This window comes from Mercenaria mercenaria, chromosome 19, assembly GCF_021730395.1.
Source record: "Mercenaria mercenaria strain notata chromosome 19, MADL_Memer_1, whole genome shotgun sequence".
Taxonomy (NCBI): domain Eukaryota; kingdom Metazoa; phylum Mollusca; class Bivalvia; order Venerida; family Veneridae; genus Mercenaria; species Mercenaria mercenaria.
The window spans coordinates 40909541-40934609 of record NC_069379.1 but is presented as its reverse complement, the minus strand read 5'-3'; the positions used below and the strand labels follow the sequence as shown (position 1 = coordinate 40934609).

The 25069-nt window shown below is 36.7% G+C and overlaps 2 protein-coding genes and 1 long non-coding RNA gene across 4 annotated transcripts in view; 2 read left to right on the top strand and 1 right to left on the bottom strand.

The window, feature by feature from the left end:
* LOC123541740 (probable methyltransferase-like protein 24) overlaps positions 1 to 2965 on the top strand; it is a 29206-nt gene extending 26241 nt beyond the window's left edge. Inside the window, exon 6 of the mRNA XM_045327312.2 lies at positions 1553 to 2965. Coding sequence (XP_045183247.2) covers positions 1553 to 1939 — 387 coding nt within the window. The 3' untranslated portion in view covers positions 1940 to 2965. The remainder of the gene's footprint in view (positions 1 to 1552) is intronic.
* An 812-nt stretch (positions 2966 to 3777) lies between these two features.
* Positions 3778 to 7729, top strand: LOC128550899 (uncharacterized). Its single transcript, XR_008368534.1, has 2 exons — positions 3778 to 5581; positions 5625 to 7729. It is a non-coding gene; the product is annotated as an uncharacterized LOC128550899 (long non-coding RNA).
* An 835-nt stretch (positions 7730 to 8564) lies between these two features.
* LOC123541741 (SKI8 subunit of superkiller complex protein-like) overlaps positions 8565 to 25069 on the bottom strand; it is a 36921-nt gene continuing 20416 nt past the window's right edge. For both annotated transcript variants that reach the window (XM_045327314.2, XM_045327313.2), the window contains 8 exons: positions 24367 to 24452; positions 23505 to 23591; positions 19344 to 19492; positions 16787 to 16880; positions 16126 to 16219; positions 14840 to 14932; positions 13660 to 13738; positions 8565 to 9625 (listed from right to left, as the gene is read on the bottom strand). In XM_045327314.2, the coding sequence (XP_045183249.1) occupies positions 9536 to 9625; positions 13660 to 13738; positions 14840 to 14932; positions 16126 to 16219; positions 16787 to 16880; positions 19344 to 19492; positions 23505 to 23591; positions 24367 to 24452 (772 nt within the window). In that variant the 3' untranslated portion in view covers positions 8565 to 9535. The remainder of the gene's footprint in view (positions 9626 to 13659; positions 13739 to 14839; positions 14933 to 16125; positions 16220 to 16786; positions 16881 to 19343; positions 19493 to 23504; positions 23592 to 24366; positions 24453 to 25069) is intronic.

Here is a 25069-nt window from a genome sequence, read left to right as displayed (position 1 = left end):
TTTTGATGAAGTTAAATATCTCTGTTACTGACAAAGCTTTTCACTTGAAACTTAAAATTATTATTCACTATTAAAGTCTACACCAGGAGAAACAAACCCCATAACTCTGGTTTGAGTTTTGACAGAGTGCATTCCCCTTAATATTAACTTAAAGTGTTTGATAATGTCAAATATCTTACGTTACTATCAAAACTTTTGACTTGAAACTTAAAAATAGTTATTTACTATCATAGTCTTCACCAGGAGAAACAATACCCACAACTGTGTTTGATTTTTAATCCCCCGCCGTGGCGGAGGGATTACAGGAATGGTCTGCGTCCGTCCTTCCGTCCGTAACAAAATCGTGTCCGGTCCATATTCCTAAACCCCTTGAAGGATTTTCATGAAACTTGGGTCAAATGATCACCTCATCAAGATGATGTGCAGAACCCATGAGTCAGCCTTGTCGGTTCAAGGTCAAGGTCACAACTCAAGGTCAAAGGTTTGAGCCTGCCATTTTGTGTCCGCTCTATATCTCCTAAACCCCTTGAAGGAATTTTATAAAACTTGGGCCAAATGATCACCTCATCAAGACGATGTGCAGAACCCATGAGTCAGCCATGCCGACTCAAGGTCAAGGTCACAACTTAGGGTCAAAGGTTTGAGCTTTCCATTTTGTGTCCACTCTATATCTCCTAAACCCCTTGAAGGATTTTCATCAAACTTGGGTCAAAGGATCCCCTCATCAAGGCGATGTGCAGAACTTATGAGTCAGCCGTGTCAGCTCAAGGTCAAGGTCACAACTAAAGGTCAAACGTTTGAGCCTTCCATTTCGTGTCTGCTCTATATCTCTAAACCCCTTGAAGGAATTTTATAAAACTTGGGTCAAATGATTACCTCATCAGAACGATGTGAAGAAATTATGAGTCAACCATGCCAGCTCAAGGTCAAGGTCACAACTAAGGGTCGAAGGTTTGAGCCTTCCATTTGGTGTCCACTCTGTATCTCCTTAACCCCTTGAAGGATTTTCATCAAACTTGGGTCAAATGATCACCTCATCAAGAACTCATGAGTCAGCCATGTCAACTCAAGGTCAAGGTCACAACTGAAGGTCAAAGGTTTCAGCTCTGTATCTCCTAAACCCCTTGAAGGATTTTCATGAAACTTTGGTCAAATGATCACCTCATCAAGACGTTGTGCAGAATTTATGAGTCAGCCATGTCAGTTTAAGGTCAAGGTCACAGCTAAAATCAAAGGTTTACCCTTTCACTATCCATAGCAGTGGAGGGGGATTTAGCTGTCTTTCAGACTGCCTTGTTGACAGAGTTATGCCCCTTTTAACTTAGAACTTTTTGTTTAAAAGTTTATGTAGTTTTTACTGGCAAAGCTCTAATTCAGAGTCAAGCACCGAGTAAAGTCGAGCATACTGTCTTACGGACAGCTCTTATTTATTTATTTTTCACCTGTACATTGTTTTTTATTTTAAAAAACAGAAACCCTGGAACTTTTTCATATAATTTAAGGGAGACAATGTTTTCAGTAGTTAACTTATGTGCTTAATCTTCAATTTCAGAAGGTAATCGACTACCTTAAATTTGATATAGAATATTTGGAGTGGGAAGTCATTAAAAGCCTGACTAAGGACAATATTCTACAGCATGTGAAACAACTTGCTTTCGAGATCCATCTACTTCCTGTTCCGATAACAAAAGAGAATGACCGAACTTTAACGAAAAAAGAATTTGTTGAAAAGTTTGAGATACTGAAAGCACTGGAGGGAATTGGATTCAAGAAATTCAACTACAGGTTAAACCCGTTTTGTGGTTATACGTCTACAATAACTGGAACGGTCCGTTCTAAGTGTTACGAGTTACATTACATGAATATGGATTTTGTCGATACGGAACATTTAGAGAAAAAAGATGCACCATCAGTGTCAAGATCCAAAAAATCGCTTTGATAATGAACAATTTAGACTTTCAAGGTCCCCAGAAAGTAGTGCCTTTCTGAAGAACATTAATTTATAGATTTATATCGAGATCTGAAAAAGCACTTTGAAAGACATTTTAGATGTTCAGTGTCCGAAAATGATGCTGAAGAACAACATATATTTTCAGGATTCTGAAAAAATGCTTTGATAAAGAGCATGTTAGATTTTCAAAGACCTCACCCTGCAAAAAATAAAAAAGCATCGATTAAGAACATAGAAAATCAATATACTAAAAAAGCAATTTGATAAAGAGCATTTTAGATTTTCAAGGTCCCAAGAAAGTGTGCTGAAAAAAACATTGTAGTACTAAAAAGCAATTTGATAAAGAGCATTTTAGATTTTCAAGGTCCTAAGAAAGTGCGCTGAAAAAAAAGACATTGTAGATTTTCAAAATCTTTAAAGGTGGCAAGCTTAGTTTGGAAAGAGATGTCTTTTTTTTAGCACAGTTGAAGCTTAATTTATATTCCGTGTTATTGTAAACCTTGCAGAGGACGCTTGGGCATGTCAGTTTTATAAGAGATAAATCTGTTAGTTAATACCATTTAACAAGTGTTCAAAGTATTTTATAGAATTACGTCTTCTCCAGGGATTCATGTAAATGAATTTAAATTAACGGCTTTAAAATTAGCAATTATGTACTTCGGATGGGAAATCAAAGGCATAAAATTCTGAATGGGTAGATAATTGATGACTAATTTTCGTGGATTTCGTGGCTGAGTCAATCCACGAAATTTAGTCCCAACGAACAAGTAAAATTCCAATTCATTTTATGTTAAAAAATTGAAGTCCACGAATTCATATCCCAACGAAATTTTCCTTTTGACCAAAACCACGAAATTGCATGCCCACGAAATTAAATGATTTTACAGTATCTTGATTACAAGAAACAGAAAGTTTTTTATCGCCAGTCCAAAATCTGACAGATTTTGAAAGAGTGAAGTATTTATTGTAGCCTTGCATTTTGAAATGATATATATGGGCATGATGAATTTTGTGGGGGAAAAAAAATGACAACATTTAATAGAACAAGCTTGCCACCTTAAAGGGGCTTTTAAATTTTCTATGACACTTGCTGTGGTCCCAAACAGGGCTCCGGAAATTTTGGTAACTCAATCGGTCCGAAACGAAAATCCTGACATCGGCGCTACCCCACCCACCGCATTCCCAATATTACATATTTTGTAAAACGTGATAGAGTAAAGAAATAAGCATGTCATTCATTAAAACTGAGTTACCGGTCACCGCGAGTTACCATACAATGAAGGCAGTTATTTAGTGTTATGTGTGATCGTTACTTTGTTTAAATTTCGATGTTTTTCCTGCAAGGATAAAATTGCCGGCATTGACATCGTGTACGTAACTAGTCTAAAAGCTAACGCACGTGACTTCGGTACCGTATACACGGCAGATACTTTGTGATGTTTCCTCATTCTTTGACGGAATTCTATAAAATACAATGCGTCAAAGTGAATTACACGACACATATTCTCTCCTAAACAGCCTCTGTATTTTAAGAATACTCTGCCGCGGACCGAATGTGTACGTTATGTGAACGCTGAGATCGAATTTCCCGCATGTATAGTACCAAAAGATCAGGCGGGTTGGCCACGGATATTTCATTTCACTTACGTTGTACTTCAATAAGCAGCTACATTTTATAAAGTTTTATGTTCTCTTCTGATGTAACAAAATTTCATTTTGAAACGTTTTTTTAAAAGACCAATTCGATAAACAGCGCCACTCCGGTTTTCTTTATCATTCATGTTTGCCGGTTCTTTTTTTTTTCTTTTTCTTTTTGTACAGTCGGGTTTCAAAGACGATTTTCTGCACTTGTTTCAACAGGAGCCCCAACAAATGAATCATGTAATTTTTTCAAATCAAGTAATTATAAAAAATATAATAAAATGCAGTGACCATTTGTTTTTTACCCGTGATCAGACATAATTAACCTTTTGAAATAAACCATCCGTCGGATTCTAAATAAAAGAAGTGGATCCTCGTCGAAATGATTTGGATCCAGTCAGAAACATTTGGAAACCAGTCAAAAATGTTTAATACATTGCAGTCGGCTGTCTGCAAACATTAAAGGATGTGCCGCGCGAGCGCTGATTGCGTCACGTGCTAATTACGGACCGATTATCAAGGTGACAATCAGACCGATTGACACGTTTATTGATTATCTGAGGGTGCGACCAACAATTTCCTGCTTGGCAGGTGGTCGTGTATTGAGATATCAGACCGAAATTTATACTTTTCTCCATTTTTACGGGACCGATGTTTTTCGTTTTTTCACTTCACGATTCGGTCTGAAAAGTCAAAAATCGGTCCAAAACCGACAAACCGGCAAATTTCCGAAGCCCTGGTCCCAAACTGTTCTGAGACAACTAAAAATGCGCTCATGTACATTGTATTAGAATAATTAGATCCATGATTGTCTTACTCTTGCATAATGGTAAGAGGCATCTTATAGGGTCTGAAAAATAGATTTTGCTTATCTTCGTGATTCAAGCAGGTATACTATAAAATCATTTAATTTCATGGGCATGAAATTTCATTGTTTTGGTCAAAACAGCAGTTTCGTAGATTTCGACTTCTGAGCATAAAATGAATGGGAATTTTACTTGTTTGTTGGGATGAAATTTCGTGGTTTGACTCAACCACGAAATCGACCAAAATTAGTCGCCCATGAATATTAATGATTTCACAGGAAAAGTTTTTATTCCGTTCATCATATTTTTATTGCAATATCAGCGAGATGTGAAACAAAAAATTACTGGTCCTGTTTTGTGATTTACAAGTTCTACTGTTTGTGCACCATAAAACCATTGTGAGCATTTTTCAGCATTAACTTCCTGTGTTAACGTGCAAGTGGCTTAGTTTCTAGTGTACATTTAACCTTTTTTATGAAATTTTCTACATTTAGACAGTTTTACTAGAACATATCATTTATATAATTGTTAATACAAATTTGTACATGTTTCCATTATAATCTAATATTATTTATTACTTCATCTCAAGATCATTCAGGGCTTTCCATCCTTATATAACAGAGGCCTATAAAAGGCCTCTTCCCAATCCAAAAATATACTATTTTTTCCCAACTGTGGCAGAGATATTTCCCAATTGCAAGGTAAGATTTCCCAAAATCATGCAACAGATGGTTAAGATTTTGTTTACATTTTAGTATTTCCAGAGGAAGCCTCTGTCTGGTATCAATTTTTTGTCACACAATAGCCGAACAGCCCACAGAACCAGTTGTAACACATTGCCAGTCTAATACGTTATAATCCATGGCCTGGATTTTAGTCCAAGTTTCAGGGGAGATAAATTTGCTTCGTCTTTCTATGTTAACTTCCGGTTGATAATTTTTCCCAAAATGGACAATTACCGCGCATAAATTTCCCAATTTGAAAGGCTAAGGCCTCTTCCCAATTTCCTGATGAAAAGCCCTGATCATGAAAGAATTTATTTTACTCAGTAATAAAATCATATCATGCTTTGCTGCAGATAGGTAAGATTGTGAAAATTTCCAGGTAAGATTGTTTGTGAAAATTTCCAGGTAAGATTCTGAAAATTTCCAGGTAAGATTGTTTGTGAAAATTTCCAGGTAAGGTTGTGAACATTCCAGGTAAGATTGTGAACATTTCCAGGTAAGATTGCATTTTCAGGTAAGGTTGTGAACATTCCAGGTAAGATTGTGAACATTCCATTACTAAGTTGTATGAACAATTTACATTCCAACTTTGCTCGAACTCATAGTCTAACACTTACCCTGCTAAATTTAAAACATACGTCCGCCCACAATTAGAATACTGTAACACCATATGGCATCCATGGCAGAAAAATTTAGCATATGAGATAGAGAAGGTGCAAAGAGCTGCAGCCAGGTATGTTATGAATGATTACTCATACCAAAGCAGTGTAACATCAATGCTTGAAATTCTTAAATGGCAGACATTAGAACAGAGAAGAATACATGCATCTTTAATTATGTTGTATAAAATATCACACAACCTCGTCTCTGTAGATCATAACCACCTGACAGCCTCTAGAAATTTAAACTTTATCATTCCATCTTCAAGAACACAATATCATATGAACTCCTTTTTCCCCCGCACGATCAGATACTGGAACGCCTTGCCTTATAACATCAAGGACATATGTACTAATGTCATCATCCTGTTTTTATTTTTAACAAAGCTGTACATATTACTGCTCTTACTCTCTTAACACATGAATATCATGTATCATGTAACATAGCAACATGTTTTTAATAAATGCCCCGACCTCCCAGTTATGATCAGAAATTGATTGTTGGGAGTATCCCCGTAGATGTAGATGTAGAAATTTCTATAATGGAGTAGTCCATCATTCAATTTGGGCAATACCATTTATTATCCAAAGGGGTATTCACTGAAAATTTACTGACTGAATAGACTTAGTGATCTTGGTCTGCACTGGTCCATCCATGCTGGCTGATCTTGGTCAGCACTGGTCGCAAAGGCAGAATCACTTGCCACCAGCAGGCTACAGGTTAAACACCACCGGTCGCTCATAGTCATCGTAAGGTCCTGACAAAATCCTTATATAATGTTTATTGTTTCACTGGCTCAAACTAATTTCTATAAAAGAGATCAGTGGGTATTTTTATGATTTTAAAAAAGTGGTCTGGTATCGATTTAATTGTTAATTTTGTAACAGTTATCATGTTGTTCAATGTTCTTTGTTGCATTTGACCGAATTTTAGACCAATGCAGGGTCGTAGCTGGTCCAAACCCAAAGTATCTGTGCTAATAACTGCAGAAAACACATTCTTGCAATTTCATTTAATTTAGTCTTTGTTAATAAATCAATGTCAGAGCAAAAGAAATTTAAGAATTTTAAAGTGCAAGTCTTAATTTAAGACTTGAAATGTGTTGGCAAATTTTGGCTCATATTTTTGTTTGGTTATACGGAATGCCTTATTTCTTCATCTCTTACACATATTCATATTATTTAAACCACTTTTAACAGGTTGTGATTGTTTTTAAAATTATATCTGTGTGAGAGTTTTACAACATATTTGTACTTATATACATAATATTTGTTCTTTTTTATACTTCCATTTATATTTTTCTTGTATTAAAAGTATTTCTGGTTGTTGACTTTGGAAATGTAAACTTTGTATGGAATATTAAATTAATTCGATTTCCATGGTTTAATGTTTTACAGGTCCTGTTAGTTTGGACTCGAAATATCCATAGATTGCGATTTAAGTGTGCAAATAGATTGCGTCTACAGTGATAGTAATGGTCCTATAACTACAGCTAAATTGTGTTTTAAAATATTAAATATCGTAAAAGTGCCATGACATTTTGTGGCGGCTGTAAAAAGTCTTTCCATACTTTTAGTGTTGCAATGTTGCAATATTGCTTGGGATCATAGCGTCCATTCAATAAACATATCTAATTGAATTCTGCTTAAGCCAGTGCTAAGGGCTACGAGAGGTGTTGTACATTCCATAACCTCTCGTGAACTGACTTACTCAAACCAAGCCTACTATTATTTGTTTGGGTTGCATGATATCATGCTTCTGAAGGATCTATTGAGAGGTTTTATTAATTAGTTTATACATAAGCACATTGAAACTGGATTTACAAAAGCTGTTTTGTCTTTCTACTGTACATAGCTTTTTTAATTGTTGCCTACAGAGACCAGAATGTTAATAGCTCTGTGTTCCTCATTTCCCAATGGGCTGCTTTTATGACACAAAATAAAACTGTAAATTATGCCTAGACCTGCAGAGCAAATGCAGTTATTACTCGGTCTTTACTTTAAAACCAGGGGTTTTTGAGTTAAGCCCACACTCCTCCAACTAGATACTGTGAAATCATTTTTATATTCGCGTAGGATGAATTTTCGCGTATTTCGCGCTAGGTCTGATGCACGAATTTAAGACCGCGCTATTATTATTATTTTATTCTATTTTTTATTTCTAAAATTGAAAATGCGCGAATTAAAGCCCGCGCGAAACAGTCCTTTTTCACATTTGCGCGAAATTTCATGCCAGCGAATTTAAATGATTTCACAGTAATCACTCGCATTGGGGTCAGAGTTCAGTGTATGGGTGCTTCACACTTGGGCACGCTAAAGAACAAGGTTAGTTGCTAGAATTGGAACACCTGCCAGCTTAGCTCAATAGGGAGAGCGCAGATCTACGGATCGTGAGGCCAAAAGTTCAATCCCTGGGCGAGGTGCATCTTCTTCAGGACGATTTGATAAAAGGCATTCGTCCCCCACCTGTGATTCCTGTGGAAAAGTTTGCAGTTACTTGTAGAGAACCGGTTTGTACTAGTACAGTATCCAGGTACACTGGTTAGGTTAACTGCCCGCCATTACATATTTGAAATCCTGTTGAACAACCAGCTGAACCCAAAACAAATTAACTGGAACAGCTGTTTCTTGCACAATCCTCTCTGTAGTCTAGTGGTTGTGGTATTACCAACAGGATCCTCATACAGACCAATCACTAATCTTTCTTTTTATGATTTGCATTATATTCTGTTACAGTAACATAATTCAATCCTCTCTAAATAAAAACAAAAATTCATTCTTTTAGTTTTTGGTCTGTTTTATTTTTTGTAAAAAGATGATTTTATGTACAATGTAATGTGGTATCACAGAAGTCTGTTCACTAAATAACTTCTTTCCAACAGTGAATACAAGATGTGTCAACATACTACCCAACAATTAGTTTTTCCGTTCACTACTGTATATTCTCAAACAGCCTTCCCCCCTAATAAATGCCCAAAAGTGCAGTAATTGTTCAATTCATTCATTATAAGGATTTATAGTTTATATTGTCTTAAAAATAATTTTTAAAAAACATTTAAGGCCTTATCAAAAACACCTCCCCCAACAATCCAAATGAGGACATTAAGGGAATATAATTATGGTATTTTTTAAATTATAAAAAAACAAGAGCTGCCACTAATGGTGACAAATGCGCCTGCAGCACTTGACCTTTGACCTGGTGATGAACCTTGACCTGGTGACCCCAATGTCAGTAGGGTCGTGTACTCGATAAGTACTATCAGCATGTGAAGTTTGAAGGTCCTGGGTGCAGTGGTTCGCGAGTAAAGTGCCTTCATGCAAAAAGTTAAAGTTGTGACGAACGAACTAACGGACAGACAGTTGAAAACTAATATGCCTCCCTTTGGGAGCATAAAAATTCAGTTTTGAATCTCTTGTTTTTAAGTTCTTAACAATTATAACCGGAACAAATTTGTTTCAAGGCGATATTTTAAGTAATAGATAATGAATCAGGTATGTGAATTTGAAATGTTAACACACAAATTTTTACCAAAGTGTTCCATAATAATTATTTCTTTTAATGGCATTTTACTTATTATTAAATCTACTTTAAAGCAGAACATTAATCCAACCACTGAAACACTGTGAATTCAGCACTGAACTTAAGCTACACCATAGCAAAAATGGTGATTTCACTCTTGTGTGATCTACATGAGAACTGAACCAGCAATTTTATGCCATCTTCAAGAAGCCCTTAAACGCAGCACAACTGCCTCACTGTGGAATATCATAAATATGCATTGCTTTGTCGTCAGATACAGACACTATTCTGGTACCAGCTTGATTGTACTTTGCCGCCCAAACCTGAAAACAAAGTTAAAAATACTTAGTTTAGTTTAGAAGCTTGATGTATGTTTTTGGCTGCCATTATTCTTTACAGTGACACTTGAGGAATCATTAATTTTTTTGAGTGGTTGTGTCATCCACAGAATTTAATCCCAACTAACCAGTAAAATTCCCACTAAAATTATGTTCAAAGAATTTATATCCCCCACCCACCCCAAAACAGCCCTTTCGAGCAAAACCATAAAATTTTGTGCCCAACAAATTAAAGCATCATAAAATTTCATTTTTACTGTTTAGTTTAAAACATTTTACATCGACCAACAATGTGTTGACAAAAGATGGCCGTAACGTAATTCAGTTGAAACTTGGTATCTTGCATTCCATGGGAACGAGCATTTTACTTTATAACCAAAATGAGACTTAAAATGATATTTTGTGCACATGTTTTAGGGATGGGACTTGAAAATGTCTTATTTTGATTTTCTTATACTTGTGGAAACCACTTATTTTTGTAGCAAGCCAACATAAACAAGAGCTCGTCGAACACGAAATGCCCCCCTTGATGCATTCAGTAATTGCACAAGAAACAGAAATTATTTGCTCACTGTAAACAAAAATTCCACTGTTCTGGTTCAATGTGACATTGACCTTTGACCTATTGACCTCAAAATCAACAGGGGTCATTTGCTGGTCATGATCAACCTCCCTATTAAGTTTAGTTATCCTAGGCCCAAGCGTTCTCAAGGTATCGTCTGGAAAGGGTTTAACTGTTCCGGGTCAATGTGACCTTGACCTAAAAATTTAGCCTACAGACCTCAAAATCTATAGGGGCCATCTACAGGTCATGACCAACCCCCCTATCACGTTTCATGACCCTAGGCCCAAGCATTCTCAAGTTATTGTTTGGAAACTGTTTAAATGTTCCGGGTCACTGTAACCTTGACCTTTGACCTACTGACCTTAAAATCAATAGGGGTCATCTGCTGGTCATGATGAACCTCTCTATCATCTTTCATGACCCTTGGCCCAAGCGTTCTCAAGTTATCGTCCAGAAACCGTTTAACTGTTCCTGGCCAATCTGACCTTGAACTTTGACCAAATGACCTCAAAATCAATAGGGGTCATCTGCTGGTCATGACCAATCTCCCTATCAATTTTCCTGATCCTAGGCCCAAGCGTTCTTGAGTTATCGCCCGGAAACCGTTTTACTGTTCCTGGTCACTGTGACCTTGACCTTTGACCTACTGACCTCAAAATCAATAGGGGTCATCTGCTGGTCATGACCAACCTCCCTATCAGTTTTCATGATCCTAGGCCCAAGCAATCTTGAGTTATCATCCGGAAACCGTTTTAACTGTTCCGGGTCACTGTGACCTTGAACTTTGACATACTGACCTCAAAATCAATAGGGGTCATCTGCTGGTCATGACCAACCTCCCTATCAACTTTCATGATCCTAGGCCCAAGCGTTCTTGAGTTATCATCCGGAAACCGTTTAACTGTTCCGGGTCACTGTGACCTTGACCTTTGACAAACAGATCGCAAAATCAATAGGGGTCATCTGCAGGTGACGACCAACCTTCCTATCAACTTTCATGATCCTAAGCCCAAGCGTTTCTGAGTTATCATCCAGAAACGGATTGGTCTACATACAGACCGGCCGACTGACAGACATCTGCAAAACAATATACCCCTCCTTCTTCGAAGCGGGGCATAAAAATATAAATATAAGAATTGATTGCTGTTTTTAGCTCACCTGTCACATAGTGACAAGGTGAGCTTTTGTGATCACCCTTCGTCCGTCGTCTGTGCGTCCGTCCGTCCGTGCGTGCGTGCGTCAACAATTTCTTGTCTGCACGATAGTGGTTTCATTTATGATTTTATTTTAACCAAACTTGCACACAACTTGTATCACCATAAGATCTCGGTTCCTTTCTTGAACCGGCCAGATCCCATTATGGGTTCCAGAGTTATGGCCCCTGAAAGGGCCAAATTTAGCTATTTTGACCTTGTCTGCACAATAGCAGCTTTATTTATTATTTGATTTTTACCAAACTTGCACACAACTTGTATCACCATAAGATCTTGGTTCCTTTCTTGAACCGGCCAGATTCCAGTATGGGTTCCAGAGTTATGGCCCCTGAAAGGGCCAAAATTAGCTATTTTGACCTTGTCTGCACAATAGCAGCTTCATTTATGATTTGATTTTTACCAAACTTGCACACAACTTGTACCAACATAAGATCTTGGTTCCTTTCTTAAACTGGCCAGATTCCAATATGGGTTCCAGAGTTATGGCCCCTGAAAGGGCCAGAATTAGCTATTTTGACCTTGTCTGCACAATAGCAGCTTCATTTATGATTTGAATTTAATCAAACTTGCACAAAACTTTTGTCACCATAAGATCTCAATTCCTTTCTTGAACCGGCTAGATCCCATAATGGGTTCCAGAGTTATGGCCCCTGAAAGGGCCAAAATTAGCTATTTTGACCTTGTCTGCACAATAGCAGCTTCATTTATGATTTGATTTTAACCAAACTTGCACACAACTTGTATCACCACAAGGTCTTGGCTCCTTTCTTGAACTGGCCAGATCCGATCATGGGTTCCAGAGTTATGGCCCCTTAAAGGTCCAAAATTGGCTATTTTGGCTTTTGCAGCCATATAGAGACTTCATTTATGGTTTTATTTGATATAAACTTCCAAAATATCTTCAACAACAATAAATCTTAGATTCCATGACAAATCAGATCCAATCGTAGGTTCCAGGGTTATTTTATATCTGATTACCTCCCCTGATTGTAATCAAAATGGATTTATATCAGTAAGTACTTATAGGACTTATTTGAAATTTCATAATTGTCATAAGTTGGACTGAGACAATCAGAGTAGATAACTATGGACTGATTTTATGTGAAATTACCTCCCTTTATTTCAAATTAAAATGGGTATATCTCCGTAACTAATGAAGATACTGATCTGAAATTTCATTTATGTCAACAGATTTATTTGGCAGAGCCTTCTTTTTTTCACTTACAATATTTTGTTTTTAATTACTTCCCTTTTACGTTACTATAAATAGCTTATTTTTAGGAACTTTTTTATTATTGGCCGTAGGGAAAAACCAAGACCACTTTTCTGTGGTACAACATGGATGGTACCTCCAATTTTTAGGTGCATTTTGACATATCTGTACCTTGTAAGAATTGTTTTTTTCTTTTTGGTTAAATTTCTTCCCTTTTTTGTTCCTGTCCTTTGGACTTAAATATTTTTACTGAGGACCTTCTTGTCTTCAAGTGCAATGATAACAGGTGAGCGATATAGGGCCATCATGGCCCTCTTGTTAGTTATTGTGAGGTCAAATCAAAGAAAAACATTGTGTATGTGATTGAAGCTGTATTTTTCAACTGATCTTCATAAAATTTGGTCAGAATAATTGCCTTGATGAAATCTAAGTCAAGTTTGAATATGGGTCATCTCGGTTTAAGAAGTAGGTCAAATCAAAGAAAAACCTTGTATATGTGATAGAGGCTGTATTTTTCAATTGATCTTCATGAAATTTGGTCAGAATGATTGCCTTGATGAAATCTAAGTCAAGTTTGAATCTGGGGTAAAAAACTAGGTCACTAGGTCATATCAAAGAAAATACTTGTTTAAACTCAAGAGACCCCATTTTTGGTCCAATCCTAATGAAATTGGCCAGAATATTTGTTTCCATGAAATCACTAGGTCAAACATGTTTACAGGGTTATGGTGTGTTTCTCAGGTGAGCGACCTAGGGCCATCTTGGCCCTCTTGTTTAATATAGCAGTGAACTCTTAATTAACTGTCATCTAGTGCCATTTATTTAAACTTTCAACCTTTCTTGTGGCATTACATATTTATACTGTATTTATTGTAGTATTTTCATTTTTAATAACACACGGTACTGTTATTCATACAAACCTTTTTTTCATTTTTTGTTTACACAGACACTATACAGTTGTTTGTATTTTCAAATATGAAATTTGGGCAGAAATTATCTTTAAATTTTGAAGCACAATGATATATACCTGATCTGTATGATCATAGAATGTATGCACACACTGTCTGGATCCTGCATCCCAAATCTTGACTGTTTTATCTGAGGAACTGTAGAAAAACAGAAGAATGGAATTTGCAATAACCTTCACACCTTTTAACAAAATTTTCAGAGGATGAAACAGTATATATGCAAGAACATGGTTCATACAGGACTTGGAAAAAAAAATTCAAGGACTTTTCAAGGACTTTTTATCGATTTTCAAGGACTATTTTAATCGCTTTAAATCTTAAATTACAAAACCATTTAGGCTCTTAATAAGGCATTATGATAGAAGAAAAGTCACAGAACAGTTTTATTTTCCATAAGCTACAATAGCATATCTTAACCTTTATGAGATCTTCAATGGGATTATCTTTTATGAGTTATATTTGCTTGTATACATACTTAGTACATGTTTCTTATAAGTCTTTCAAGCTCTCAAGACTAGTTTTCAATTTGTCCTCAAGGGACTTCACTTCTTGTTTTCGCGTGTGATTTCAACGCACTTTCTCCCATAGTTCCGACATCAATGAGTTTATCACATACACTTATGCTTGTCTGACTTAAACTCCTTTAACCACGATGAATAATCATTCTTTGTAAGCCATTTATTGGCGAAACTACATTTATTTTTTGGGCGAATCATTGTTGTTGTTGATAAGTCACGCTACAATGACCTTGCGCATAATATTTTAACGCTGTGAAAATCGCTATTCCGTATCTAACTTCCGTACCGAAACGGTGTTCAACTAGCGTTCCCTCCGTGGGTGTGCATGTATTTTTATTTTACACCGTTTTTTCACTCGTTTTGACTTATTTATTATTTATTTTTTGTATTTTTCCCCTACAATACGATTGCACCCCCGTTTTTAGCAAAATTTAAGGACTTTTCTACCTTTTTTTTCAAAATTCAAGTACTTTTTCAGGGGATTTTTTGGAAGAAAAAAATCAAGGACTTTTCAAGGACTTAGGATCAAATTCAAGGACTTTCAAGGACCTGTGCGAACCATGAAGAACGACAATGTCATGAAATGTGAACCATTTTACACTTTGTAAATTTTAAAATCAGATGACTAAGGTTAAAACTTTCTAAATGTACTAATAATCTAGAAATTTACATTGTAAATAGTCTTAGAACTTTGAGGTAAAAGTCACATGTAAAAATTTACCTTGAAACAAAATGTGTATTATCTGGTGAAAATGCTACACTAAGTACCCAGGAGGCATGTCCAGACAATGTTCCTGCTAAATTAGCATGTAACCTGAAAAAGTATAAAATGTAATGTCTGAAAATGTGCTATGTAACATTTAATAACACAAATTCTTAATATTTTTCAGTAATAACATATTCAAATACATGTCAAAAGGTAAAACAATACAAAACTTTTTTTTCCATCTTTATCACTAAACATTTCACAGGGTGTACTTTATTTGAAAAGAAACATAATCTGAAAGGGATCAGTCTGTTTTGACAGTGAAAGTTTTCATGTAAATCAGCTATGCAGTATTAATTACTGGGTTTGTCAATGACTCTCAATGGAAATATGTAGGATCAGTATGACAAATGAAGGGAGAGGGACAGAGATTAATAAATCCCAATATTTGTGATACTGACCTCATATATTCCGTGTAGGGTCACTTACAAACCCAATAACTGATTTGTTTTATTGATCACTAAGTTTTAGCCTTACCTGACATGAAAATCTACTGACCCTCAACAGAAATATAGGTGGTTGCCATGTGACCACTTTCTAACCACTGAAAATGCTAGAATCTTGATGGGAGGTAAAACAACTTTGTATACATGTGTCTACCCAAAACCTTGCCTCCTTGCCAGTGCTTGCAAACTTTCAGTTTATGACAACTTTAACACCTTTGCAGCAATAGAGCTGGACTATTAACACATTTTTTTTACCTGTCAGCATCCAAGTCATGTAAGAATTTTTTTTTTTATCTACCTGAGGATCAAAATGAGAAGGATTGGATTGGAATTCTGAACCTCTCAATTAGAAAAGAGCGGACCTTGTGTATGGGAAGTGCCATTACCTTGAAATAATTTCTTTGACGGGGACTTATTTCTGTGGATTATATTTTATGATTGCATTTATCAACAAAACAAAGACCCATTTAATTAATTAATGGGATTATCCCATTTGTTTTCTCTTTCAAATCTAAAATCAAAAATGTTTGTTCATACAATATAGCCAGATCCATAATTATGTATGACTAAGGATAGAAAACTTAATGGGCTGCGATGGTAAAGGATTAATTATGTTTGTTTGTTTTGTTGTGTTTAATGTCAACATCCGCACAATTATAGTCCATATGGCGACATTCCAGCTTTTATCGTGAAGGAAGACCTCACATGCTCCTCGGTGCATTATTTCATCATGGGCAGGCACATGGGTAGAACCAGGATTAATTATGGTATATAAATACAGCAAAATATGCTTACACGTCATATATCTTTATCTGGTTATCGTCTGAACCTGTCACTAACAGCTGAGAATCTGGTGAAAAGCAGAGAGATCTGATAGGCTTTGCATGACCTGAAATAAAACGATATCTATAGAAATGTTATTGAAAAGAATTGGAACAATGTAGAAATATTTCTGTCAGAAAAGAATCGGCTGAAATTGAGAAACTGTAGCTTTTCTCAGACCCTATTCCATCTGAATCAACGATACATTCCTCAGATTTTGAAGGGTTTCCTTGCACTATACTTTTCAGTATTAAATTAAGTTCAATGTTTTTCCTTTTTTTTTTGTTTATTTATTTTAATTGTGTTTGGTTTTAACTGTTTAACTTGAACTGACAAAATTATTATATATAATAAGACATATGGCAACTTTGCAGCTTTTGACAGTGGAGAATGACCACAACCCCTCAATCCATTATTTCAGGCAAGGAAGGGCATCTGGGTATAACCACAGACCTTCTAAAACCAGATGGATGGCTCACTCACATGGATGATTTCTATATGCCAAGCAAGGTTTCAAACCCATAGAGAGTGATTCGGATGGCAACCTTAACCATTTGGCAACCTTCATGGTTTTTCAACACCACATCGGATCACAATGCATGAAACTACAGCATATTACAGCTTAAAACTTTACCTTCCAGTGTGTGTATGAGTTTTCCAGTAGCAATATCAAACATATTTACAATTCCGTCAATGGCCCCGCATGCTATAAATTTTCCATCTGGGCTCTGCAACAAAAATGGAATCACATTTACAGTGTACTGGTCACTCAGGACGTATATATGAAATTGAACAAGAGAGTCATGATGACCCTAAATTGCTCACCTGAGTAATATGAGCCACATGTTTAAAATGGCTCACTGATGCTAAAATATTAGAAAGTAGGTCAGAAGGTCACATTCATGGTCACTGAAAGTCAGTTTTAAGATCGGTGTGCAAAATTGTACGTAATCCAAATTTCAAGGCTGTATCTTAAACAAGAGGGCCATGAAGGCCCTGTATCGCTCACCTGACCTATTGACCTAAAGATCATCAAGATTAACATTCTGACCAAGTTTCATTAAGATATGGTCATAAATGTGGCCTCTTAAGTGTTCACTAGCTTTTCCTTTGATTTGACCCGTTGACCTAGTTTTTGACCCCACATGACCCAGATTGGAACTTGACCTAAAGATCATCAAGATTAACATTCTGACTAAGTTTTATGAAGATACAGTCATAAATGCGACCTCTAGAGTGTTAACAAGCTTTTCCTTTGATTTGACCTAGTGACCTCGTTTTTGACCCCACCTGGCCCAGATTTGAATGTGACCTATAGATCATCAAGATTAACATTCTGACCAAGTTTCATTAAGATATGGTCATAAATGTGGCTTCTACAGTGTTAACTAGCTTTTGTTTTGATTTGACCTGGTGACCTAGTTTTTGAACCCAGATGACCCAAGTTCAAACTGGACCTTGAGATCATGAAGATTAACATTCTAACCAAGTTTCATGAAGATACAGTCAAAAATGTAGCCTTTACAGTGTTAACAAGCTTTTCCTTTGAGTTGACCTGGTGACCTAGTTTTTGACCCCAGATGACCCAATATCGAACTTGTCCAAGATTTTATTGAGGGATTCTGACCAAGTTTCATTAAGATTGGGCCAAAAATGTGACCTCTAGAGTGTTAACAAGCTTTTCCTTCGATTTGACCTGGTGACCTAGTTTTTGACTACAGATGACCCAATATCGAACTCATCCAAGATTTTCTTGAGAGTAACATTCTGACCAAGTTTCATTAAGATTGGGCCAAAATTGTGACCTCTAGAGTGTTAACAGTTAAATTGTTGACGCCGACGCTGACGGACACAGGGCAATCACAAAAGCTCACCTCTGAGCACTTTGTGCTCAGGTGAGCTAAAAACAAGAAAGTAGGTCAGTAGGTCAAGGTCACAGTCAAGTGACCCCTAATCAATTGGGGTCATCAGGTAATTATAATCAAACAATCTAGGAAATATGATCTGATAATTTAAATTGTGACCTTTAGAGTGTTAACAAGCTTTTCCTTTGATTTGACCTGGTGACCTAGTTTTTGACCCCAGATGACCCAATATCAAACTCGTCCAAGATTTCATTGAGGGTAACATTCTGACGAAGTTTCATTAAGACTGGGACAAAATTGTGACTTCTAGAGTGTTAACAAGCTTTTCCTTTGATTTAACCTGGTGACCTAGTTTTTGACCCCAAATGACCCAATATCGATCTCATCCAAGATTTTAGTGAGGATAACTTTCTGACCAAGTTTCATTAAGATTGGGCCAAAATTGTGACCTCTAAGAGTGTTAACAAGCTTTCCTTTTGATTTGACCTGGTGACCTAGTTTTTGACTACAGATGACCCAATATCGAACTCGTCCAAGATTTTATTGAGGGTAACATTCTGACCAAGTTTCATTAAGATTAGGCCAAAATTGTGAACTCTAGAGTCTTAACAGTCAAACTGTTGACGACGACGGATGACTGACCACGGACAAAGGGCGATCACAAAAGCTCACCTTGAGGACTTCATGCCCAAGTGAGCTAAAAATCTTTATAGAGAACCATTAGAGGATGTCACATGCCAAATATCAAGGCTCTACACCTTGCGGTTTTGGACAAAAATACTTTAAAGTATTTCCTTTCGGTTGCCATGGCAACCAGTGTTCTGCATGGAATTCAATTCTTTGAATAATTTTGAAAGTGGGCCACCCAGGGATCATTCCTGTGAAGTTTGGTGTAATTCTGCCCAGTGGTTTTCAAGAAGATTTTTTTTTAGAAATTGTTGACAGATGCACGACACACAACGGACATTGAGGGGTAAAAAAAGCTCACCACGAGCCTTTGGCTCAGGTGAGCTAAAAACTATAAATAATGTTTAAATTTGTAAATATATACTGTGAAACCATTAAAATTCGCTGACATGGAATTTCGCGCAAATGTGAAAAAGGACTGTTTCGCGCGGGCTTTAATTGCGCATTTTCAATATAAGTAATGAAAATTTATAATTAAAAAATAATAATAGCGCGGTCTTAAATTCGCGCATCGGTCCTGGCGCGAAATACGCGAAAATTCGTCCTACGCGAATAAAAATTATTTCACAGTATGAACTGATTAATCAACTAGAAAATGTTCACAGACTTCTAACATTACTCCTTATATACTGCACTTACATATGCTATACTAAGTGTTAATTTTCCTCTGGTATCTAATGAAGATTCCTTCCTCCCGGTGTCCACACCAAATAGATTGATTTTACCATGATGGCTCCCAGAGGCCAGGAACCGGGAATCTGGTGAAAATGCTACAGTCCATGCATCCACTGAAATGGAAAATGTTAAAAAAATTATCAACTGACAAACCAAATGGCCTACTGACCAACAAGACAGACAAACAATAAGCATGACACACTCTTCTTCAATGGAGGGCATAAAAGCCTTAGAATAGAGTCATCCAAGGAATATTTTTGATAAAATTATTACAACAAGAGGGTCATGATGACCCTGGATCGCTCACCAGAGTAATATGTTTCAAATGTCAAACTGATGATTTTTAGAAATTTTTTGGAAAATTTTCCGATGTACAATCAAGTAACCACTGGGGCGGGGCCAATTTTACCCCGGGGGTCATGATTTGAACAAAGTTTGTAGAAGTCGACTAGGCAATGTTACATATCGAATATCTAAGATCTAGGCCTTCTGGTTTATTTTAAGCAAATTTATGAAGATTTCCCTATGTACAATAAAGTAACCCCTGGGGCTGAGTCAATTTGACCCTGAGGGGGTCAATATTTGAACAAATTTTGTAGAGGTCCACTAAGCAATGCTACATGTTGAATATCTAAGCTCTAGGCCTTCTGGTTTATTTTTAGAAAATATTGAAGATTTTTCTATGTACAATCAAGTAACCCCATGGGGCGGGGCCAATTTGACCCCGGGGTCATGATTTGAAGAAATTTTGTAGAGGTCTACTAGGCAATACTACATGTCAAATATCTAAGACATAGGCCTTCTGGTTTACTTTTAGAAATTTTTTGAAGATTTTCCTATGTACAATCAAGTGACCCCTGGGGCGGGGTCAATTTTGACCCTGGGGTCATGATTTGAACAAATGTTGTAGAGGTCCACTATGCAATGCTACATGTGAAATATCTAAGCTCTAGGCCTTCTGGTTTATTTTAAGAAAATTTTTGAAGATTTTCATATGTAAAATCAAGCGACCCCTAGGGCGGGGTCAATTTTGACCCCGGGGGTCATGATTTGAACAACTTTAGTAGAGGTCCACTAGGCAATGCTACATGTCAAATATCTAAGCTCTAGAGCTTCTGCTTTTTGAGAAGAAGATTTTTTAAGGTTTTCCTATGTAAAATCAAGTGACCCCTTGGACGGGGTCAATTTTGACCCCGGGGGTCTGATTTGAATAAATTTTGTAGAGGTCCATTAGGCAATGCTACACGTGAAATATCTAAGACCTAGGCCTTCTGCTTTATTTTTAGAAATTTTTTGAAGATTTTTCCTATGTAAAATCAAGTGACCCCTGGGGCGGGGTCAATTTTGACCCTGGGTCATGATTTGAACAACTTTAGTAGAGGTCCATTAGGCAATGCTACATGTCAAATATCTAAGTCTAGGCTTCTGGTTTTCAAGAAGAAGATTTTTTAAGATTTTTCTATGTAAAATCAAGTGACCCCTGGGGCGGGGTCAATTTTGACCCCGGGGTCATGATTTGAACAAACTTGGTAGAGGTCCACTAGGCAATGCTTCACACCAAATATCTAAGCTCTAGGGCTTCTGGTTTTTGAGAAGAAGATTTTTAAAGTTTTTCCTTTCGGTTGCCATGGCAACCAGAGTTCTGCATGGAATTCAATTCTTTGAACAATTTTTAGAGAAGACCATCCAAGGAACATCCCTGTGAAGTTTCATCAAAATTGGCCTGTTGGTTTAGGAGGAGATGTTGTTTAAAGGAAAGTGTGGACGGACGGACGACAAACGGACGCCGGACGGACGCCGGACGGACGCCGGACGGTGAGCGATCACAATAGCTCACCCTGAGCACTTTGTGCTCTGGTGAGCTAAAAACTGCAATAGTTGCTATGACTTTGTTTTAAAGATTTTTCTATTTTTCGCTCTGGCAGTCCCTACCACAGGTGGCTTTGTTTGTTTTGTTTTGGGTTTAACGCCGTTTTTCAACAGTATTTCAGTCATGTAACGGCGGGCAGTTAACCTAACCAGTGTTCCTGGATTCTGTACCAGTACAAACCTGTTCTCCGCAAGTAACTGCCAACTTCCCCACATGAATCAGAGGTGGAGGACTAATGATATCAGACACAATGTCGTTTATCAAATAGTCACGGAGAACAGTAACGTACCTAGGATACAGTATGGGTTCATGAGCCATATACACTTAAATATATTACAATTATAATGTTTTCTTAGAAAAACTAGATGTGTGTCCACTGGACACAGGTGCCCCCCACTCCTGCCACTGTAACATGGTTTTATGACTCAGGTTAAATAATTTTTAAGATGTCTGCAACACAAACTTTTAAGAACCTTATGTGTATTTTTCACTTAGTTAGCCGTAACTCCGGCTTAGCTGAGTAAATTCCTAAAGAGAACACTTCACAGGCTATAAAACAATCCTCTAATGTTTTATGATTCTAGGTCAAGTACATTTTAACATACATGTTTCACAATCTTTTTTTTTTTGAGTAAGTCTGGACTTGTGTAATGAAAAACTTAAAAAACAAAATAAGTCAGGGGCCATAACTCACATGACTGAATGAATCCGGACACGAAACCCCAGGTGCACAACTGCACATGCTGACCAACATTCCTGTAAACTTTGGTGACTCTAGGTCAAATACTTTTGGAGCTACGCGCGACACAACATTAAAATGACCAATTGTTTACAAAGTCAGGGGCCATAACTCCTACATGACTGAATGAATCTGGATGCAAAACCCCAGGTGCACAACTACACATGCTGACCAACATTCCTGTAAAATTTTGTGACTCTACGTCAAATACTTTTGGAGCTAGGCGCGACACAACACTAAAATGACCAATTTTTACAAAGTCAGGGGCCATAACTCCTACATGAGTGAATGAATCCGGATGCAAAACCCCAGGTGCACAACTACACACGCTGACCAACATTCCTGTAAAGTTTTGTGACTCTATGTCAAATACTTTTGAAGCTAGGCACGACACAATATTCTCGGACGGAAGGACGGACAGACAAGAGCAAATCTATGTGTCCCCAACACTGGTGGGTGGTGGGCGGGGTGGGGGGGCACAAAAATGCCAAAAAATCATTTTGAAAATTTTTTGCCCCTGTGACAATGAGCCGTTTTTGGCATTTTTTTCCTAAGAAAACATTATAATTGTAATATATTTAAGTGTTTATGGCTCATGGACCCATACTGTATCCTAGGTACGTTACTGCCACCTGTGGTCCCAACATGCAACCAAGCTAATGTGAACAACTCTGATACAGGCACATCTATGCCAACTTCACCATATGCATCAGGAGATGCCGTTGGAAGAAGAGTTTTGACAATGGACAGACACCAGACAATCACAAAAGCTTGCCACTCTGTGCTCAGGTGATCTAATAACACTTTTACATCCTTGAAGAACACAAAATGGTCTTTTTGCATTCATTTACTGCCCCTAGATGTACTGGATGACATCTGATGTTGATGGTTGAGTCCACTGAACAAACATCAATCCTTCTAATATAGATGACTCCAGCCATTCATGTAGTCAGCCCCTATTTCCCTTACATTTAATCTTTACCCTACTAAATTTCTAAAATGGACTGGTGCATCATTCAATTTGGGCAATACCATTAAACATTCAAAGGGCTGTTCACTGAAAATTTATTGACTGAAGCCAGAGCAAACAGTGCAGACCATGATCAGCCTGCACGTCCGTGGTCTATTGGTCTGCACTGGTCGCAAAGACAAAATCACTTGCCGCCAGCAGGCTAAATGTTAATACCTTTAAATGACCGGACACCATTGAAACCTCAATTATTTTTGTTCATTTCCTGGTGACCTCAAGGAAACAGTGTTTTACTGCATTTTTCTGCCTCACACATAACAGTATAAAGGTAATGGACCCTTAAAGACAATCGGCTATTTCCATGGAATAACGTATCTTCCAAATGCAATTACCACATCCTTTGGACTTAACAGAAAGTCTTTTTTAAAAACAACTGAAGGATGCTGAAACCACATTCAGACAATGCATTTACAAACAAACGGAAATTGATGATTCTCAATACAGGTCTGCAACCTTAAACAGTAATTATTAATCTTTATACATTACCTGGACCAGCATCAATACTTTTAGCACATTTTCCTGTCTCGATATCCCACACTCTCACATGACTGTCTAAACTACTGGATGCCGCCACTGTTGATCAGTTAAGGTGTAGACAAATATTGAAATGGTAGTACTGTACAGTATATTGTGAAATAATTTAATTTTTATTGGGCATAAAATTTTCTGATTTTGCCAAAAACAATTATTTTGTAAGGGTATGAGTTTGTCCAGTTAAATTTGTAGATAAAATGAACAGAAAATTAAAACATTATGAAATCAATTAATTTCTAGTGGGCACAAAATTTTGTGGTTTAAGCAAGACTTATTTTAAGTGGATATGAACTTGATGATTTAAATTTATTGATAAAATCAACAGAAATTTTAGATATTGTGAAACCATTTAATTTTGTCACGGTTTCAACAAAGCAGCTAACTTTTTGGTACATAAATTTGTGGATTCTAAAAAATAAAGGAATTTTTTCATACTTCTGTTGAGATTTCGTGTAATGATTTTTGGCTCCTCACATAAAATAATTAGGTTTCACACCCATAGTAGTACATAGACAGGCAAGTGACTCAAGTAAGTATTCGAAGTTGGTAACCTTTACCTCTCAGCTGCAGAGACCTATATATCGAGGGCTTGGTGCAAAACTATTGTAACTACATATTTTACGGAAAATCACTTTTTTCATTTTATTGCACAATAACATGAAATACATCATCTCTAAAAAAATTAGGGATTTGTTCCATATAGTTACAAAAATATGTGAATATCTAAAAAATATTGTATCTGAAGAGGACACATATTTTATTGCAATAAATAAATAATAAATAAATAATAAATTATATGTAAGTTAAAGGATACAAGTTCCCTCTGCATTTATGTCTACAGAAACAACTCCAAGTTGATGTCCTTCCAACAGATGTCGCAGTTCTAGTTTCTCATCTATCCTGCAAAGTCATGCAAATCATGTTCATGTTTTAACCCATTTCTATAATGAACTTGTCCATCTTTTTTCAAGGGCAGATAATTCAAGATCTAGCACTGGTACCTGTGACTTTAAATACATATTTCGGTTTTAAACTTGATTCTCAGCCAGTACACAAAGTTTAAAGAAATTCTGTCTGTAGGAAAATGTTTGCCTATATACATATAGGAAACTGTCAGATGTATCTTTTAACAATAATACTGAAAAAAAAAAAACATCTTGTTTCAAAAGGAAATGGCTGCCATTCTTATGATGAGTAGAAATGTTCTGTCACTTTCTCATATTTAAGCCAATTTTGAATAAAACAAATCACTTCTTTGAATGAGTTAAACAGACCCCAATAGATAAATTGAATATAATCATGAACAATATTGCCTTTCCGTTTAAGCACTCGGCAAGTACCGTAAAAATAACCATGAAATCAGGACTGAATTTTCTAATAAGAATATATAGATTAACTTAATAGCAAAATTAAAAGTAAACTGAGCTACATGTATCACTGAAGGTCACGAATGTACCCCTTGCACGCACTGACACAGTACATTGCAATCTGCAGTAACTGGGAAAGAATTTTTGTCC